Below are 21,205 nucleotides of genomic sequence, written 5' to 3'. Positions count from 1 at the left end.
TTTTGTGGAACAAACGAATTCCCAAATAGTGGTGAGCTTATGTCACTAACTAAAATTTATTGTTAAGAAGCAGATGTATAGTGGTGAAGACGTTATCCCTTTACCGTTTTGATGGTCTGTGAATGTCCTGTTTGATAAGTTTAGTGGAATTAAACATAATCTCTCGTCCATTGTGATCTTGGTGGTGTAAGCAGCAACGTGTTTCCGCATCTTCTTACTGCAGCCTGTCAATGGCTGACATATATTCCTTTTAACAATCTGGCTTCTTTATCGAGGTGTGAAAAATAAATACAGAATTATATTTATTTCATGGCCTAGTAGGGCTGAAACTTCAACCAGTCATTATTTTGACCTTCCGTCTTTTCCTGTTAGAGGTCAACTCTGATTGTTTTGCGTTGGTTTCATGTCTCTGCCCTTAAAGCAGTCCTATAATCATCTTCCTCTCAAATCCTGTTAGATCCGAGGTGAAGAAAGCTCTTACTGAGAAAGTCCATTCCAGGGAGCAAACTGCCCATAGTCAGAAGCTGTGTCTGTCTCAATCATTGCCTTATCCCCAGGATTCAACAGTGGGAGTTAAGCTGATGCTTAAAAAATAAATTCAAGTGTTCAGTGAAATGTTTTCAGATGTTCTGAAGGGAAGAGGATTTTGTTGTCAAATAAATTTTGGAAAAGCTATATTATATACTTATTTGGGATAGTCACAGTACATATGAGTGTCCTAAAGTCTCTGAGACATCTTCGGGTAAAATGAAACCCCAGTAGGCTTGTTTATCTCAACATTTGTCAGACCGTTCAGGAAGTACGGATCTAAAGCAGAGCTGGAGTAGCACAATGTTGATACTTAATAAATACTTCTGGGCTGGGCATGGTGGTTCACGCCTATAATCCCATAACTTTGGGAGGCTGAGGTAGGTGGATTACTTGAGCTCAGGAGTTCAAGATCAAACCTGGGCAACATGACAAAACCCCCTTTCTACAAAAAATACAAAAATTAGCCAGGTTAGGTGGTATGCACCTGTGGTCCCGGCTGCTCGGGAGGCTGAGGCACAAGAATCACTTGAGCCTGGGAGGCAGAGGTTGCAGTGAGCCTAGATGGTACCACAGCACTCCAGCCTGGTGACAAGAGTGATACTCTGTCTCAAAAATAAATAAAAAATACTTCTTAAGGTGTATTTACTGAATATGTAGTGCTAAAATCCTGAGTTTGGTATTTCAGGTCTTTTTTTTTTGTGACCTCAAGAGGAGATGGTGGCTTCTGGGATATGTTGAGTGTAGAGTAGAAGCTGTGAGGAAAAGATAGTCAAGAGTAAGGATGTGAGTATAAATTGTTTCATTTTGATTAAAAACAATTAACTAATTAATTTTATAGAGATGGGTTCTCACTTTGTTACCCAGCTGGCCTTGAACTCCTGGGCTCAAGCTTTCCTTCTGCCTCAGCCTCGCCAAGCAGTGGGACTATGGGCACACACCACCGTGTCCAGCTATTTCATTTTTATTTTATAATTCTTTTAGAATTTATCCTAGGGCAGGTTGGGCACAATGGCTCATGCCTGTAATCCAGCACTTTGAGAGACTGAGGCATGCAGATCACTTGAGGTTAGAAGTTTGAGGCCAGCCTGGCGAAATACTGTCTCTACTAAATATACAAAAAATTAGCTGCTTCAGGCTGGGAGGCAGAGGTTGCTGCTGTGAGCGGAGGCTGTGCCACTGCACTTTAGTCTGGACAACAGAGCAAAACTGTCTCAAAAAAAAAAAAAATAATAATGAATTTATCCTAGGGAAGGAAGAGCTTTATCAATCTGAATAGTACTCACAGAACACTGAAAAGCTTTATCAATCAAAATAATAAAAAATTATAAAGCTTTATCAATTACAATATTAATTATTATATTTCCACTTTAAAAATAAATTACCTAAGTGTTCTATAGTAGGTGATTAGTTAAATAAATGATTAGAAAGCCACGCAATGAAGCATTAAGTGACTGTTTCAGTTCTTTTGCTGTGTAACAAAAATCTGTAAAACTTGGAGGGGGGCTTTAAATAATAATTTATTACTTCCCACCATTCAGTGGGTTGATTGGTGGTCTTGTTACATATAGAGATGGTTGTTATTCATGCAACTGATTTCAGATGGTGGCTGGGCTGGGCTGGAAGCTCCACGATGGTCTTACTCGCTCTGTTGGTGTCTTGGTGCTGGCTCTTGGCTAGGTGCTTTGGTTCTCCTTCATGTGGTCTCTTTCTCTATGTGATATTTCATCTTCCAGGGCCTTTCTGTGTGGCTCCTAATTTTAGCATGATAGCTCGGACTTCCTGCATCATGGCAGCTGAGTGTTAAGAGAGCAAAATCAGAAACTGTCAAGCCTCTTTAGGGTTAGACTCAGAGCTGGAACAGTGTCACTTTTGCTGCATTTGTTGGTCTTAGCGGGTCACAAGGCCAGTTCAGATTCAAGGAGAAGGGAAATAGAATCAATTTCTTGATGGAGCTAATGGAACTAGAGACAACTGTGTATAGGAAGAAGAGGAATTTTGATGGCCATCTTTGGAGACTCATAGTGGCTGTTAAAAATCATGTTTTATAAAAATATTTTGTGGCATCTATGTTAAGTGGGAAAAGGAGATGACATTAAGATAAAACAGGGAGAAAAAGGAAAATACAAGACTTTATATAGTCTTTATATAATTTGATTTATATAGTCTTTGTATTGTCTGGTTTTGTCTAAAACTACACACACACACACACACATACACACACACACACACACAAACACTCTTAAAAGGAATTGGAAGCAACATAATACATACTGGCTGGTTTTGAACTTCTGTCCTCAAGCAATCCTCCTGTCTCAGCCTCCTGACTAGCTGAGATTTCAATAGGAGTCAGCATGTCCTGCCAAGCCCATTCAGTTTTATGTGTGTGTTCTACAAAACATTTCAGGAATAGAGAAGACTGGTATTATGCTAACTTGTTAACAGAGGTTATCTATGAGTGACAGGATTGAGAGTGTTTTCATTTTCTGCTTTATGCATATTTGTATTTTCTAAATTTTCTATAATTATTAGTTTTTTTAACAATTAAGGAAAAGCTAATAAGCAAATTAGAAAGTATTGACAAATACCAAAGATTGGACAATATATGTGTTAAATTTTATAATCCCAATGCTATACAATGTGAATTACCAAGTTTTATCACAAAATTTCTATGCACTTTGATTTTTAAATATATTCTTCTCAATAATTCCTGGGATATAAAAATTTCAAAGTAAAAACAGCAAGGTATTTACAAATGACAATAAGAATTTTATACATACAATCCTGGAATATGCAGCCATGTGTATAATTTTATATGCATTCATTAGGAAGTGTGATTAAAGAGAAATGAACATTCAATGCAAAAGGGCAAAAAATAGCATAAAGGAAGCAGAAATTATTATTAAAGATAAAGAGATATCAATGAAATGGAAAATAAGATGCAGTAAAATATATCAACAAACCCAAAAGCTATATCATTGAAACTCTAAGAAAATAGAGAAACATTTGTCATATTGTCATCAAGAAAAATAGGAAAAATACAAACAACATTGCGAATGAGATGAGGACATAACCAAAGATGATTTAAAATTTTTAAAAGAAAAGTTATACAAAGCAAAGCCAATAAGACTGAAAAATCTACATGGAATGGACTGTTTATAAAGAGACATTTTAATGATAATTGGCACAAAATTGGTAGCAAACCCAAATAAACCAGTAAACATAGTAAAAAAAAGAAAAGATAATCAACAACCAAGCTCAATTCTGTGTTTTTTTCTTTTTATAAAAGACTGGGTCTCTCCCTCCACCACCCAGGCTGGAGTGCAGTGGTGCAGTCATAGCTCACTGCAGCCTCAAACTACTGGGCTCAAGTGATCCTCCTGCTTCATTCTTTCCCATGTAGCTGGGACTACAGGAACACACCACCACACTGGGCTAATTTAAAAATATTTTTTAGAGACAGGATCTTGCTGTATTGCCTAGGCTGATCTTGAACTTCTGTCCTCAAGCAATCCTCCTGTCTTGGCCTCCTCAATAGCTGGGATTACGGCAGGAGTCAACATGCCCTGCCAAGCCCATTCATTTTTATGTGTGTGTTCTACAAAACATTTCAGGAATAGGAAAGACTGGTATTATGCTAACTGTTCCAGAACATATGAAAAATGGAAAGCTTCTTTATCTATGATACTAACATAAATCTGGTATTAAACCTAGAAAAGGAGAACCCAAAAAACTGTGGGCCAGTGGGAACATATATTGTTTTTTAAATAAGGAAACATTATTTCAAACAAGAAAATACATCTTTTCATGTTATATGATATATATGTATGTATTTCCAAAGGGAACAAATTAACTTTTTGTTTGTTGGTTATTGCAATTTTCCAAAGCCTTGGCCAGGGAGGCAGGTAAATTCACTGAGGATTAAATCTGTGTAGGTGTAAATTTTATGGACCTCAACCATAGCCACAGACCTCAGAAATATGTATCTCTAGATACAAAGGGAGCAGACAGAGGAGGACAAGTTAGATTTCATCACTTCTTCTAGGAAGACAACTCTGTAAGTAGTGGTCCAGCTAGGAGCTAGATATCTACATTCTAAACACAGGAAAGATAACAAATTCATTTAACTGTTGGAATCATAGAAAGAAAATAGTTTTTTTAAATGACAAAAGTATATATCATTATTATGTTATCAAAACACCAGTGGTTCAGTCCAGGTTCTGCTGCTCACTGCATAGAAGGCCAAGTGGAGACAAGTATTACCAGGGAAGAAGGCTTTAATCAGGTGCTGCAGCTGAGGAAATGGGAGATCAGTTTCAAATCCATCTCCTTGACTGACTCACATAAGGGTTTATATTGCAGGGAAGAAATGTAATCATGAGTGGGAAAACAGGAATTATGGAGGAATAAGGAAGAGGAGTTGGTCAACAGGAAGCAGATAGTGGTCAAAGCAATTATGACAGGTGAGGGATCTGACACTCATTGTCCAAATGCAGTGATCTGGTGAGTTTCAGCTCCTTGGCACTCTCTAGGAGACCTGATGGTTGGTTTCCTGAGAAAGGAACTCAGATAAGACAAATGCAGCTTTCTCAAGTTTTAAAACTGGGAGGATAAATTACTATGTTTATTCAAATAAACCATTAACATCAGCTCTACGGGACAATTGCGTCAGTTTCAATTACAGAAAATTCAGAGTATGCAAATAAACAAAAAGAAGAAAATGAGAACCTTTTGGAATCCCACCACTGGTAACATTTTGATATGTGTCATTCCAGCCTTCTCTGCTGGTGATTGTATGTGTATGTGTGTGTTTTACAACAGTGTGAGTAAGTCACAAAACTGTTTTGTAGTATGCTCCCCTTGCCACCAGTATGTCATGAACATCTTTCTGTCTTGTTAAATATTCATATAACTGCCTGTTCCACTCTTCCACCGTCTGTCTCTCTCATCATTTATGTCACTGAATTCTTATGTTAGAACAGTTGATCCCCTCTTTTTTATACTACAGATTATTCATGTAAAAATCTTTGACACAAAATTATTTTTGTGTATTTTCAAGAAAAACAAAATTGGGCCTTGAGCAACATAAATATTTGAAATGAAGTTCTTTACTTAGAAACAGGTATATAATTTTTTAAGGCCTGTTTAGGGAAAGGGGAAACCTTTATAGAAAACATTTTTTCATACTGTATGTGTCACTATAAGTAACAGAAGTCTCATCCAGAATTGAATGTAGCAAAATGGAAATTTATGGACAAATGCATCAGTTATCCATTGTTCTTGTTATGTGACAAAACAACCAACCACAAAACATCAGTGACATACTAAGAAGCATTTATTAAGTGCGTAAGTGTGGTGTTTAGCTGATCTCAGCTGGGCTTGCTCATGCCCCTGTGGGCTGGTTGGCTAGGCAGTTCTTCTGACTTTGGCTGAGCTTGCTCACACATCTTGGGAATGCTTGGCTGTTGGCTAGGACAACTTGATTCTATTTTATATTTTTCATCTTCTGTCAGGCTAGACTGGGAATATTCTATTTGATATGGTAGAGGAAAATGAGCAAGAGAGAAAACACATGTTTTTCTTAAAGTGTCTGCTTACTTCACATTTGTTATCACCTTAGTGGACAAATAAAGTCACATAACTGAACCTAGCATCACATTGGGAAAACACTGCCAAGACATATATAAAAGCAGGAGTGGGGAGATCCAAGATGGCCGAATAGGAACAGCTCCAGAGTGCAGTTCACAGTGAGAAGAATGCAGAGGGTGAGTGATCACCACATTTCCAGATGAGTTTTTACTGCCTGCAGACTAGGAGATTTCTGGGCTGAAAAGTGCCACAAGTTTCCAGAATGGCTGTTTCAGCCGGTGCTGCAGATCTCCACACAAAAACTCACACAAATCCAGGTGGCTGTTTCAACAGGCACCTGGAACACCTGGGATACAGAGCCACCCATTCAACTGAAAAAAAGGGGACTGAAACAGGGAGCCATGTGATCTGGCTCAGTGGGTCCCACCCCCAACAAAGACCAGAAATCTGAAACGCTCTGGATTGAAAGTTTTGCAGCAAGCACAGCTGGACCCAGGACGGTTCAGCTTGGTGGGGGGAAGGGCATCGGCCATATTTGAGGCAGTCCACCACTACTGAGGCAGTCCGCCATTACTGAGGCAGTCGGCTATTACTGAGGCAATCTGCCTTTACTGAGGCAGTCCGTCATTACCAAGGCAGTCCACCATTGCTGAGGCAGACCACCATTACTGAGGCAGTTCTAACTGTACCTCTGTAAACAAAACTGCAAGGAAGTTCACACAGCAGCTGGGCAGAGCCCACAGCAGCTCAGTAACGCCTCTGCTGGCAGACTGTGACTAGGCTACCACCTTGCTGGGCAGGGCATCTCTGAAAAAAGGCAGCAGCACGTCAGGAACTTAAAAATAAAGCCCCACCTTCCCAGGACAGAGCACCTGGGAAAAAAGGCATTTATGAGTTCCACTGCAGCAGACTTAAACATACCTGCCCAGTAGCTCTGAATGGAACAATGGAGCTCCCAGCTCAGCACTTGAGCTTCTATAAGGGACAGACTTCCTCCTCAAGCAGCTCCCTGACCCCTGTATATCCAAAGAGATACCTTGTAAAGGAGAGCTCAGGCTGACATCTGACAGGTACCCTTCTGGGATGAATATAACAGAAGAAGAAACCAGCAACAACCCTTACTGTTCTGCAGCCCCCCACAGGTGATCCCCAGGCAAGCAGGGTTTGGAGTGGATCTCTAGCAGTCCTATAGCAGAGGGGCCTGGCGGTTAGAAGGAAAACTAAAAAACAGAAAGAAATAACTTCAATATCAATGAAAAGGACGTCCAGTCAGAGACCCCATTCGAAAGCCACCAACTACAAAGACCACAGGTAGATAAATCCACAAAGATGGGAAGAAACTAGCACAAAAAGGATGAAACACCAAAAACCAGAATGCCTCTCCTCCTCCAAGGGATCACAACTCCTCACCAGCAAGGGAACAAAGCTGGATGGAGAATGAATCTGATGAATTGACAGAAGCAGGCTTCAGAAGGTAGGTAATAACAAACTTTTCTGAGCTAAAAGAACATATTCTAACCCAATGCAAAGAAACTAAAAACCTTGAAAAAAGGTTAGATGAAATGCTAATGAGAATAAACAGCTTAGAGAAGAATATAAATGCCTTGATGGAGCTGAGCAACACAACAAGAGAACTTTGTGAAGCATACACAAGTTTCAATAGCTGAATCGACCAAGCAGAAGAAAGGATATTGGAGATTAAAGATCAACTCAATGAAATAAAATGAGAAGACAAGATTAGACAAAAAGGAGTGAAAAGAAATGAACAAAGCCTCCAAGAAATATGGGATTGTGTGAAAAGACCTAATCTACGTTTGATAGGTGTACCTGAATGTGATGGAGAGAATGAATCCAAGCTGGAAAACATTCTTCAGGATATTATCCAGGAGAACTTCCCCAACCTAGCAAGGCAGGCCAACATTCAAGTCCAGGAAATACAGAGAACACCACGAAGATATTCCTCAAGAAGAGCAACCCGAAGGCACATAATCGTCAGATTCACCAAGGTTGAATGAAGGAAAAAATTGCTAAGGGTAGCCAGAGAGAAAGATTGGGTTACCCACAAAGGGAAGCCCATCAGACTCACAGCGGATCTCTTGGCAGAAACCCTACAAGCCAGAAGAGAGTGGGGGCCAATATTCAACATCCTTAAAGAAAAGAACTTTCAACCTAGAATTTCATATCCAGCCAAACTAAGCTTCATAAGTGAAGGAGAAAGAAAATCCTTTATGAACAAGCAATTGCTGAGAGATTTTGTCATCACCAGGCCTGCCTTACAAGAGTGCCTGAAAGAAGCACTAAACATAGAAAGGAACAACCAGTAGCAGTCACTCCAAAAACTTACCAAATGGTAAGGACCATCAACACAATGAAGAAACTGTGTCAACTAACAGGCAAAACAACCAGCTAGCATCAAAATAGCAGGATCAAATTCACACATAACAATATTAACCTTCAATGTAAATGGGCTAAGTGCCCCAATCAAAAGACACAGACTTGCAAATTGGATAAAAAGTCAAAACCCATCGGTGTGCTGTATTCAGGAAACCCATCTCACATGCAAGGACACACATAGGACATAGGCATAGGCAAGGACTTCATGATTAAAACGCCAAAAGCTTTGACAACAAAAGCCAAAATAGACAAATGGGATTTAATTAAATTCCAGAGCTTCTGTACAGCAAAAGAAACAATCATTAGAGTGAACTGGCAACCAACAGAATGGGAAAAAATTTTTGCAATTTACCCATCTGACAAAGGGCTAATATCCAGAATCTATAAAGAACTAAAACAGATTTACAAGAAACAAACAAACCCATTCAAAAGTGGGCAAAGGACATGAACAGACACTTTTCAAAAGAAGACATATATGAGGCCAACAAATATATGAAAAAATGCTCATCATCACTGGCCATTAGAGAAATGCAAATCAAAACCACATTGGGATACCATCTCACGCCAGTTAGAATGGCGATCATTAAAAAATCTGGAGACAACAGATGGAGAGGATGTGGAGAAAAAGGAACACTTTTACACTGTTGGTGGGAGTGTAAATTCGTTCAACCATTGTGGAAGACAGTGTGGTGATTCCTCAAGGACCTAGCAATAGAAATTCCATTTGACCCAGCAATCCCATTACTGGTTATATATCCAAAGGATTATAAATCATTCTATTATAAACACAAGTGCACATGTATGTTCATTGTGGCACTGTTTACAACAGCAAAGACCTGGAACCAACCCAAATGCCCATCGATGGTAGACTGGACAAGGAAAATGTGAAACATATACACCATGGAATACTGTGCAGCCATAAAATATGATGAGTTTGTGTCCTTTGTAGGGACATGGATGAACCTGGAAACCATCATTCTCAGCAAACTGACACAAGAACAGAAAATCAAACACCACATGTTCTCACTTATAGGCGGGTGTTGAACAATGAGAACAAATGGACACAGGGAGGGAAGCATCACACACTGAGGTCTATTGTGGGGATTAGGGGAGGGACAGTGAAGGGTAGGGAGGTTGGGGAGGGATAACATGGGGAGAAATGCCAGATATAGATGACAGGGAGATGGAGGCAGCAAACCACATTGCTTTGTATGTACCTATCCAACAATCCTGCATGATCTGCACATGTACCCCAGAATCTAAAGTACAATTAAAAAAAAAAGCAAGAGTAAATGATTGGTAACATTAATGCAATCAGTCACCTGGCATATGTAACTAAAATGGACTGGGAACAGATATATAGATGATAGATAATGATAACTTCTGTGACTGCTGGATCTGGAGTATGAAGTGATGTCATCTGGTTTGGTTTCACACTCTTTGAAGTTTAACTCTTGTTCTCTTGCACTGTCTTCACCCTCAGGGAGGCCCTTTCCACATTGTAGTACTTACAGCTCTATCTTGAAAGTAAGGAATTCCAGCTGAAGAAGAGCTTATCTTTCCCAGCTGTTCCAACCAGAGTTATAGTATCGAGTCTTGTTGGACCAATGTGGGTCACATGCCCATCACTCCTATCATGTCTGGAGGATAGAATATGATGCTTGGGCAGGCTTGGGTCATGTTCTCACCCCTTGCAGCATCCAGGATAGGCGAGTGAAGGGAGTCAATCTTACCTAAACCCAATGAACTGTGAGTAGGGGATTGGGAACAATTTCTGTAAGGAAAATAGCGACAGTATTACCAGAAAGTGTATTTGGGAGAGTGGAAAGGGATGAATGATTGGCAGGTGAAAATAACAGATGCCCCTGTATATTGCTATTAATGTACTTATCTCATTGAGACACTTACCTTCAAAATCTGTTTATTGACTATTTGCTTCTTGGCATCAAACTAGGTATTTTATAAACATCTTATTTCCTAAAATACTGTGAGTTAGGTGGTATTATCTACATTTTGTTGATTGCAGGGTAGAAGTTCATAACAAGGTAAATTTGTCTAAGATTACTCAGCTAGTTTGTATTAGCATGGAGATTTGAACCTCAGCTTGCCATTCTCAAATCTGTTCTCTTATTGTTGTAAAGCTAAAGAAAAAGAAAACACACTAAAGACGTCCTAAGAGGAAGAACAGGAGGCCATAATGAGCCCCATTAAGGCCATATGGATGCTAAAATTGAAGGGATACTTACAGTGCTGTAGCCCTAGCTACATAAAATCTTCACTAACATACTTAAATAATCATGATGGGAACCTCTTCTCCTGTGCCATTTCTGTACAGATATGAAGTTGTTAATATGAATATTAAGGTCAACCAAAATGGGAAATAATTCTCAAGAGGTCAACCTGAAAGATGTGTGTGAAAGGGGAAAGAGATAGGACTGTTGTTTTCTCTGGTAATAGCACTGAGGATCTGGCTATGTGTTTAGGCATCCCATTGGTTGACCTACCTCTCTTCTAGTTCCAGGATAGCCAGGAGGTTTCAATTCATTTGTCAATGCCAGTTGATTGGTGGTAAGCCGTCTAGAGTGTTGTGTTGAGAAAAATTCTGAACCTAGTGGAAAAGGGACTGTTGTGGATTAGTGAGGTCTGTAATAAGTATAGGAGCCGAAGGTAACAACATGAATGCCAAGTATTTGACATCTGAGGAAGCAGCAGCTTCTCAGAGTGACTTTCAAACCACATGCCTATGGGGGTTATACCCCGAAGGAGGGACCATTTTATAGCTAAGGTCTTCCATGGGGAATTTTCTGGAGGTTCTAACTCTAACCTTAGCAGAAACCAATATGGAGAGCTTCATTTTCCTAAGGAATAGACCTTATTTTTCACTTTGAGAATTTTTATCTTGCTTAGGGACAGGATGAGGGAATTTGTAAAACTTTCACGTGTAGTAGTAAAGTTTGAGAGTCACTTTTCTTTGTAAATGAACATTATAGCTGTGACTCTTTCTATTATTAATCACCTCTCTACATAGGTTCATCTATCAGTATATATTTAAAAATATAATGCAGTTAGAGTTGTAAAGAAATTTGTTTTTAATTATTCTTTTTCTCACTTTGCAGGTCTCTGAGTGGAGTTATTTTCTGGTACAGACTGTGAAAAGAATGCAGTGAAAATTCTGGACAATCTGGAAATATTAGCTCAAATCCCAACTTAGTATAGCATTTCTTCTCTTCAGTAACACCTCATAATAGAAGAAAAATGTATGGAAGTGCAAGAACAATCACCAATCTGGAAGGTAGCCCTTCCAGATCCCCTCGTTTGCCAAGGTCTCCTCGTTTGGGCCACCGAAGAACAAGTAGTGGGGGAGGTGGAGGAACAGGGAAGACTCTGTCTATGGAGAATATCCAGTCCCTCAATGCAGCCTATGCTACGTCTGGACCCATGTATCTGAGTGATCATGAAGGGGTGGCTTCAACAACTTACCCAAAGGGCACCATGACTCTGGGAAGGGCTACAAATCGAGCTGTATATGGAGGCCGTGTCACAGCCATGGGGAGTAGTCCCAATATTGCTTCTGCTGGACTTTCCCACACAGATGTCCTTTCATACACAGATCAACATGGTGGTCTGACTGGCTCATCCCATCATCATCACCACCAGGTCCCCTCCATGTTGAGGCAGGTAAGAGACAGCACAATGTTAGATCTTCAGGCCCAGCTGAAAGAACTGCAGAGAGAGAATGACCTCCTCCGGAAAGAGCTCGACATCAAGGACAGCAAGTTGGGATCTTCCATGAACAGTATTAAGACCTTCTGGAGTCCTGAGCTTAAGAAGGAGAGAGTCTTGAGGAAAGAAGAGGCAGCGCGGATGTCTGTCCTCAAGGAACAGATGAGGGTTTCCCATGAAGAAAATCAGGTAGGTCATGACTCATCTCAGTATTTTTCAGCCTTGGCTTCTCACTGAGTAGTTGATGCTTTGCAGGTACCGTGACCTGTGCAGAAGAAAATTTGGCATCATCAAGAAGTTTATGGCTTAAGAAGTTTATGTGTTTGACTTGGACACTATGAGAGAGCATAGGAAATATATTGTTACAGCTTGTGATTTCCTTATTTTCCAATAACCTTTTCACATGGTTGCAGAAGGGGAGAGGGATAGGGTGGGGAGAATCACTCCTCATTGCGTAAGTTTTGTACTTGGTTAACTTTGTTTTCTTTTTCAGCAGTTGCAACAGCTGTTCAGATGTGCCTCCTTTTGAATAGAAGAAGGAAATATTAATTTCTGCAAGAATAAACACTTTAACAGGAACATTTAGGGGGCCACATTTGACTGGTGAATCAATTTTTATTTCGAAGCACCAGCACCATTATTTCCTTCCACAATGAGTGAAATTTGTTAGCTAAGTAGCAAATGGAACAATATGAAATGGGATTGGGTAAAATGGGTTGTTATGTTAGAGATACACAGTGAAGTTTAACTTGGCGTTTTGCCTTCATACATTCAGCATTAATTAACTATCTACTATGTGCAAGTCACTTTCATACTTTTCTTTGATCCATCTTTCATGCCACAGGAAGAACAGGTTCCTGGTGTCTACCTGCATTTATGCTATTTTCCTGCTTTAAAGCCCTCAGTGTTTACTCATTGCCTCCAGGATACAGTCTACCTTCTCGTCTGAGCCCATAGCACTTCTACTAGAAGACCTGGGCCAACCTTTCCAGCCTTATCTTGTGCCGCCTCGCTCCACATCTGTGCTTTTTGCACCACTGCTTGGTAATTCCTGCACACACCCAAGGTTTTGCACTGCTATGCCCTTGCTCTTGCTGCTCCCTTCCACTGGTGGCCTTCTCAGCACCCCCGTTTCCTGCCACCTTCTGTTCAATCCCAGCCAGCCTTCATTTTCAAATCCTACCTATTCTGTGAGGCCTGTTTTATTTGCTGCTATTTTCCTTTTAAATGCTTACTCTATTTCCTAGAATGCTGTTATTTTTATAAGAGCTTTGGAATCAGACATACCTGGGTTTGAATTCCAGCTGCATCTCTCTCTCTCTCTCTCTTTTCCATTGAGATGGGGTCTTGCTCTTTGCTCAGGATAGAGTATAGTGACATAATCATAGCTCACTGCAGCCTTGACCTCCTGGGCTTAAATGATCCTCCACACCTCAGCCTTCTGAGTAGCTGGGACTACAGGCACAGGTCACTGCAGTCTGACAATTAAAACCATTTTTTTTCTTTTTTTTTTTTTGTAGAGACAAGGTCTTGCTATTTTGCCAAGGCTGGTCTTGAACTTCTGACTTCAAGGAGAAATCCCAAAGTTCTGGGATTGCATGCCTGGCCCCAGCTTCATCTGTCACTGGTGCTTATAGAAGTGCTAAGAGCTGGGGCATAACGAGTGTGATACCACATGGCTCAAAAACTCCCAGATATTATTTAACTTTCTGAAGGAAATTGAAACAACTCTAAGTTGACTAAACAAGTGATTTTCCAATAACCGGCCTTGATGTTGGTCTAATGAAGTGCTCTGCCTTACTTGGAGTCATCTGCTGATCCTCCTGTTTCCCTGGCTACCACTTCTTTGGAGTTTAAGCACCTGTAGAAGCATTTGTGATCTATATGAAAATCTGTCTTTTGTTTTCCTTCTGTGTGTAGAAAACAGTCACTTTATCCTTTTGATTATCTGACAGAGCCAAGGCTGGTTTTCAGATGGAGAAATGTGACTTTATAGTTGGAACTGAAAGCTTTGTTCTTTACTCTGAAATGATGCCCTTCAGTATCATTTTTGCTTCTTTCTGGTTTTGCTGGTTCATGAAGTCTTTATGAACCTGTTTCTACAGTGCACATTTTCCCCCAGTTTTGTACTGGTTTTCTCTTCATTTTAGTGTTTTTTGAAAATTGTTAAAGCAGTTTAGGAATGGTACAAGTAGGGACAAAACGTTTGAAAGCTCTTCTCTCAACTGTTAGCTCCAAAGTGACTTATCTCATGCTTCTTCCATTAAATTTATCTTTGAGCACAGACCCCAATTAAGCACATATATTTATTTATAAATTACAGGATGCATTATGCTGCCAACATATTATGTATCTTCTATGACATTCACAAAGAGTTAAATGTGGATGAGATAGAGCAGAATAATACATAAAGATACACTTTAGTGACATATAAAAGCTTTTTCACTTTTATTAAAAACATTTTGAACCACTTGTCCATTTCATGAGGGTTAGTTCAGTTTAGAGTAGGTGATATTCATAATTCCACTTAACTGTCTCATGTTGCCATATGCCAGGAGTGTGTGAATGCTTGAGGCACTTCCATTCTCCCTTCCTTGTTCTGGTCTGTACTGTGATCACAGGATATTGTGATCACCCAATACTTGGGTATTGTAGGTGAAATGTGACTGTGTGACATATGACTCAGTGAAAGCTCCGATATTAATCTGTATATTTAATACAAGTAAAATATAATTTTCTCTTTTAGATTAAAAAATATAAAATGAGGAAGAAGGATGGAGATTTTGAAAAGTTTATTTACTTGAAATATGATGTGTTACAAAGTAAAAACTACAAAGATTGACAAAAAGCAAGTTATTAAAAAAACTATATTCCCTTTTTGGAAGTGTATTAGGATCCCTTTTAGAAGTATAGGAGTACCTGTTGGTCAGGATAGGGTACGTTTTGCTGCAGTAACCAACAAACTTCAAATCTCAGTGGATTAACATATTAGAGATTTATTTCTTATTTGCCTAAAGTATGAAGCAGGTCAAGTGATTCTATAGGACAGGTCTTTTCCATGCAGTGACTCAGGACCCAGGCTTTCTGTATCTCAATGCGTGGCTTCAAGGGTTGCTACAGCAGGGGAAGAGAGTGACTGGAGGTGGCACATTGTTTCTTTAATTCTTTGAACTAAAAGTGACATAATTGAGGGGGGCGGGAGGTGGAGTCCTCTCTTTTGTCCAGGAAAGGGAGGAGAGACAGATATATGGTGGATAACTACCAGTGGAGTTTTTATATTTGTCCAAAGTGGATCTAAGAGAAATAAAGTTTGGGGAGCAATCTAACTTCTGCTATTGCTGTTGTTTCTATTATGCTGCTAGTGGTACCAGTAGACACCTGTTGAGGGCCTACTGTGTGCTAGGCATTGTGCTTAGTGCTTTGTGTACATTATCTTATTTAGTGATTCCATCAGTCATCTGAGGTGGGTACTAGAACTTTCCTTATTTTACAGATGAAGCATATATAGAGAGAGAATAAGCAACTTGTCCAAGTTCACACAGTTGGTAAGCAGGAGAGCTGGGTTTTAAGGCATTGGTCTATCTCATGCCAAAGTCTAAGATCTTAACTTTATGTTCACTACCTCCTTAAAAGATCACTGAGCTGTGATTTAGTATTATAGGAAGATCCTACTTCACACATGCTAGACGAAAAAATGACTGGTTTTGATAAGATGATTAAGAATGTTCCCAGCACTTTGGGAGGCCGAGGCGGGTGGATCACGAGGTCAAGAGATCGAGACCATCCTGGTCAACATGGTGAAACCCAGTCTCTACTAAAAATACAAAAAATTAGCTGGGCATAGTGGTGCGTGCCTGTAATCCCAGCTACTCAAGAGGCTGAGGCAGGAGAATTGCCTGAACCCAGGAGGCGGAGGTTGCGGTGAGCCGAGATCGTGCCATTGCACTCCAGCCTGGGTAACAAGAGCGAAACTCCGTCTCAAAAAAAAAAAAAAGAATGTGATTTATTGTTATTATTATTTTGAGACAGGGTCTCACTCTGTCACCTAGACTGGAGTGCAGTGGTGTGACCCTGGCTCACTGGAGCCTTGATCTCCTGGGCTCAGTCGCTCCTACCACCTCAGCCTTCCTAGTAGTTGGGACTACAGGTGTGCGTCACCATGCCTGGCTAATTTTTGTAGTTCTTTGTAGAGATGGAGTCTCCCTATATTGCCCAGGCTGGGCCGGAACTCCTGGGCTCAAGTGATCCTCCCACCTCAGCCTCCCAAAGTGCAGTGTTATCTTGGTGCTGTCACTTGGACTTTTGCTTCATGTGTTTTCTTAAAATGGAGGAGGGTGGGGCAAGGGATTATGGACATCTAACTCTTTCGAGTGGCATGATTATAGACGTTAGCAACTGCACCTGGCCAGAATTTTTATTCTTAACTAAGAATTTATTTCTTTTTCCTGGAGATGGTTTTTGAGCTGTTTAGGGTTTTCACCATTTTCCACAACTTAATTTCCTTTTAGAGGAAAAATCATGGAAACTTTTTCTATATGGAAGAAAGAAATACAAAAAAGATAAGGGACATTTGATTATCGTTTCTTATTCACAATAATCAGAGATTGCATCTACCAAGATAATTCTTTCAGGGGTATTTAGATATTTAGAATTTCACTAACCTAAGTTCTGATGATCTAAAACAATTTGGACTGTTCTGTGTGAGAAATTGGAAGCAGGTCCATTATAGGGTAGAGGTGAGGAGATTTAAGTGCTCTTGTATAGGAAATTCATTGTTTTATAAACGTAATGCTAACTACCACAGCCCTTTCCTTCTTATTTGCAGTGTTGTCAAGGGCTCCTGCTCATTAGTTTATTTGCAGTAGATTTTGAAGTCCTCATGGTTCTGTCTGAGGGAGTTAAACCCAACTCCAGATCTAAGGGAGGATGCTGAACTCCCTCTCTGTGTTACAGGAAGTGCAGGACTGTTTGGAACCTTGGGGCTAATGGGTAGGCGGCTGTGACCAAATTTCTTACGTGCAAAGGGTTGATACTCAGTTCTTGCATGGATATGCCAACCCTTCCTCCATTCCCACTTCTCCTCCACCCGCTTCCCTCCAAGGCCTCACTTCTCAGCCATGCAGTTTTACATGAATATGATGACAGTTGCTTTACTGCTAAGAATTGCAGCACTGAAATTTAGAATCATGTGCTTGTTAGTATAAACCAGAGTGCATGGATGCAGTGTCATCTTGTTGCCGTCACTTGTGCTTTTGCTTCAAGATATGTTTTCTTACATTGGAGGAGAGTGGGGCAAGGGATTATGGACAGCTAATTCTTTGGAATGGAGTGAAACCACAGGCCATGCTCTCCACATCACACCTGCAGAACAATCAAGGGAGAGGTGAGGAGAAAGTATTGAGTGTGGATATTCTGCTGCCACATGAGGAAGCCCCTTACTATTTGTAGTGGCCTGTGGGGTTGGAATAGGTGTTATGGGGGGCAGGGCTGATAAGAGGGTAGATACAACAGTAGGGAAGTAAAGTGAACCTATTTTCTCTAAAAGAATATAGGTTTGTCTTTTTTATTTTTTATATCTTTATTCTATTGTGTGATGGAAATCAAAGAGAGAAAACAGGAGTGAATACATTTTCTGAAAGTTCATAAAAACTTCTATCTTGTGGTTTGGTACATAAGTGTTACTGACTTTTTGTATTCCCTTGGTATTTTGTGCAATTATTAACTTTGTATTTCTAATGTATTTCTTCCAAATTAGGCATACGTAAAGCAATTTTTAGACATTTTCCTAGGTTGTGCATGGCTAGCCAAGGCTCTTCAGGAATATAAATAGCATCACACACTAGGAGATTGTACTAGATCTAATATTTACCCATCTTGCATGTGCAGAAGTGGGACAAGGTCATTGGGAAATGTAACCCAAGAAGTAAGTGTAAGTAAACCTGTCTGGGGAATGTTACGGCTTTTAAGCAATGGTTATGTGATCATTTCTATTTCTGGCTTAACTCAATAGGAAGGAATCTACTCTAAATCAATATTAATATGAGTTTTTGATGAGTTTTTCATCCAGTTTCAACATAGGATTTATTGTTTCTTATTTTAAACATGAAACTTGAAAAGATTGAGATGGATCACATTTCTGTGTTTCCTTTATTATGATTGTTTTTCTTTTATTTGTATAATGCAGGGCCATTTCTTTTCTTTTCTTTTTTGTTTTGAGACTGAGTCTCGCTCTGCTACCTAGGCTGGAGTGTAGTGGTGCAATCTCAGTTCACTGCAACCTCCATCTCCTGGGTTCAGGGAATTCTCCTGCCTCAGCCTCCTGAGTAGCTGAGACTTCAGGTGTGTGCCAGCATGCACGGCTGATTTCTGTATTTTTAGTAGAGATGGGATTTCACCATGTTGGCCAGGCTGATCATGAACTCCTGACCTCAGGTGATCCACCCACCTTGACCTCCAAAAGTGCTGCCAGCCTGCAGGGTAATTTCAACAGGGGTCATTCAACTATGTTCTAAAATACGAACTTCATTGTGAGTGTCCAGATATGATGAGTTGTATTAATTGGAAGTGAGTGATAGAATTTGATCAGGTTTGCAGGTGGAACTCAGATGTACTCACTCCTCAGACTTGTCTTATCCCTTACCTTCTTCCAGGCTCCTTTCTACAACTATAAGTCTAAGAAATCATGGATCCTTCAAAGCCAGTATTTCCAAAGTGTGTGCAGGGAAATAACACTTTTCAAAAGGGATTTTCTTGTCAATCCAATGTAACATATGACATATTGGCTATGCTTATCCTGTAAATTCATACTGCATATGTTTTGTGGGGGTTGAATTGTATATCCCCCACAAAAAGATATGTTGGAGTCTGAGTGATGTGAACAGCAGACATTTACTGTGTCAGAGTTCTGAAGGGAGGAAGTCCAAGATCAAGGTGTTGGCAGGTTGGCTCTCTGAGGGCTGTGCGGGAAGGGTCTGTTCCAGGCTTGTCTCCTTGGTTAGTGCTTGATCACCTTCTCCCTGTGTGTCCTCACATAATCTGCCCTCTATGGGTGGCTGTGTCTGCGTCCAAATTTCTCCTTTTCATAAGGACACCAGTCATATTGGATTAGAGTCTACCCTAATGGCTTCATTTATTACCTCCGTAAAGACCGTATCTCCAAAGGAGGTTACATTCTGAGGTGCTGGTATTTTTTTCTTGGGTGGGGATACACAATTCAACGCATAACATATGCAGACTAATACGACATATCACCACATGAAATGCTGTCTTTCAGTTAAAAATATTTACTAGGATGGGTGCAGTGGCTCACACCTATAATCCCAACACTTTGGGAGCCCAAGGCAGGAGGATTGCTTGTGTCCAGGAGTTTGAGACAAGCTGGAGCTATAGCAAGATCCTGCCTCGACAAAACAAATAAACAAAAAACCTGAAAGACAAAAATATATATTAAAGTTATTTAACTCACCAATTTTCTAATCTCACTCCACTGTGAAACTTTTTTTTTTTTTGAGACAGGGTCTCACTGTGTGGCCCAGGCTGGAGTGCAGTGGTATGATCACAGCTCACTGCAAACTTGACCTCCTTGGGCTTAAGCGATCCTCCTGCCGTAGCCCCCAAGTAGTACAAAGACCACAGGTAGCCCCCAAGTAGTACCAGGACCACAGGTGGGCACATCCAGCGAAATTTTCTTTTTTGTAGAGATGAGGTTTTGCCATGTTGCCCAAGCTGGTCTTGAACTCCTGCGCTCAAGCAGTCCACCTGCCTCAGCCTCCCAAAGTGCTAGGATTACAGGCATGAGCCACTGCACTTGGCCAAAACTTAAACTAAGTACCTACATATTAGGCAGCTACTGCTGCAATAGTGCTATGTAACAAGCCACCTCAAAACCTATGGCTTGGAAAGACAAGCATTTATCTCTCTCTCTCTCACATATCTGCAGGCTGGCTATAACTTAGTTAGGCTAGACTGGAAGTTGAGTTTAGGTGTGTTCCATGTCTCCACATTCTCCTTGGAACAGCAGCTATTTAGGGCTTCATCTTCTCATGGTGGATCACAGATGCCAAATGTACAACCAAACCCCATAAACATGTTAAAAGCCTTGGCTTTCATCATTTTCACCAACATTCTGTTGGCTAAAGCATGTGATGTAACCAAGTCCAAAGTCAGTCATGTGGAGGAAATTTACTCCCTGCCAAGGCAGAGGGGGAGTGGAGTGAATATACATACATACATTTAACAACAGTCCCATCTGTTACAAATTATAAATATTCCTAGAAATAAAGGTACAAGGCCACACGTTGGGAAAGGCTGCTCTGCCTCAGGAGCATCTCTGGAAGTGAGACCTTGAAGGAGACCTGTGAAGGTGGATGTGGTTCCTTCCATGGCTGGGCCTTCCAAAGTGCCTTGATGGTGCCAGGGACTCAGATGTACTCACTCCTCAGACCTGTCTTATCCTTTACCTTTTCTCATGCTCCCTTCTTTCCACTAGTATACATCTGAGAAATCCTGGCTCAGCTCAGGCTCCTCCTCCTCTTCCTCAAGTATCTGGCCAATTAAACCCAAGTGGAAATCTGGGAGATTCAGAGAAAGCTTTTTCTTTCCTGATAAAGGAACAAATGTCACCAGCAATGGTCCTCTCCAACTTCTTTCTGTCTTGAGGGTTGATGTGATGGATGGAGCTGTGTCAGCTATATTATAACCAGGAAAGAAAGGCCACAGAAAGAAAGGAACATGTAAGTCCAGAGATGTGTGAGCTGCCATCTCTGAGCAAGTGCACCAATAGCAGCAATGACCTGCCTCTAGATGTCTAGTCGTGTGAGAAAATAAACCCAGAGTTGTTTAAGTCACTGTTGTTTGGGCATTCTATTACTTGCAGCTCACCAACTGATAAAACATCAGAAACCATTAATTGATAATGTTATTCATAGTAATTGCCAGTCATGACAACCTCCTCCAACCCCAACAAGCTATG

The 21,205-nt window shown here is 40.5% G+C and overlaps 1 protein-coding gene across 10 annotated transcripts in view; it reads left to right on the top strand.

Moving 5' to 3' along the window:
- Positions 1-21,205, top strand: part of ERC2 (ELKS/RAB6-interacting/CAST family member 2) — a 958,416-nt gene that overhangs the window by 23,881 nt on the left and 913,330 nt on the right. For all 10 annotated transcript variants that reach the window (XR_010338994.1, XR_010338995.1, XM_064367213.1 and 7 more), the window contains exon 2: positions 11,628-12,423. Coding sequence is in view for 8 of the 10 variants with exons in the window: in XM_064367213.1 (XP_064223283.1) it covers positions 11,767-12,423 (657 nt within the window). In the remaining 2 variants the exon portion in view is untranslated. The remainder of the gene's footprint in view (positions 1-11,627; positions 12,424-21,205) is intronic.

Source organism: Aotus nancymaae, unplaced genomic scaffold (genome assembly GCF_030222135.1).
Source record: "Aotus nancymaae isolate 86718 unplaced genomic scaffold, 86718_ANA_hifiasm-v0.15.2.pri h1tg000067l, whole genome shotgun sequence".
Classification (NCBI taxonomy): Eukaryota; Metazoa; Chordata; class Mammalia; order Primates; family Aotidae; genus Aotus; species Aotus nancymaae.
This window is presented reverse-complemented; position numbering and strand designations above follow the sequence as displayed.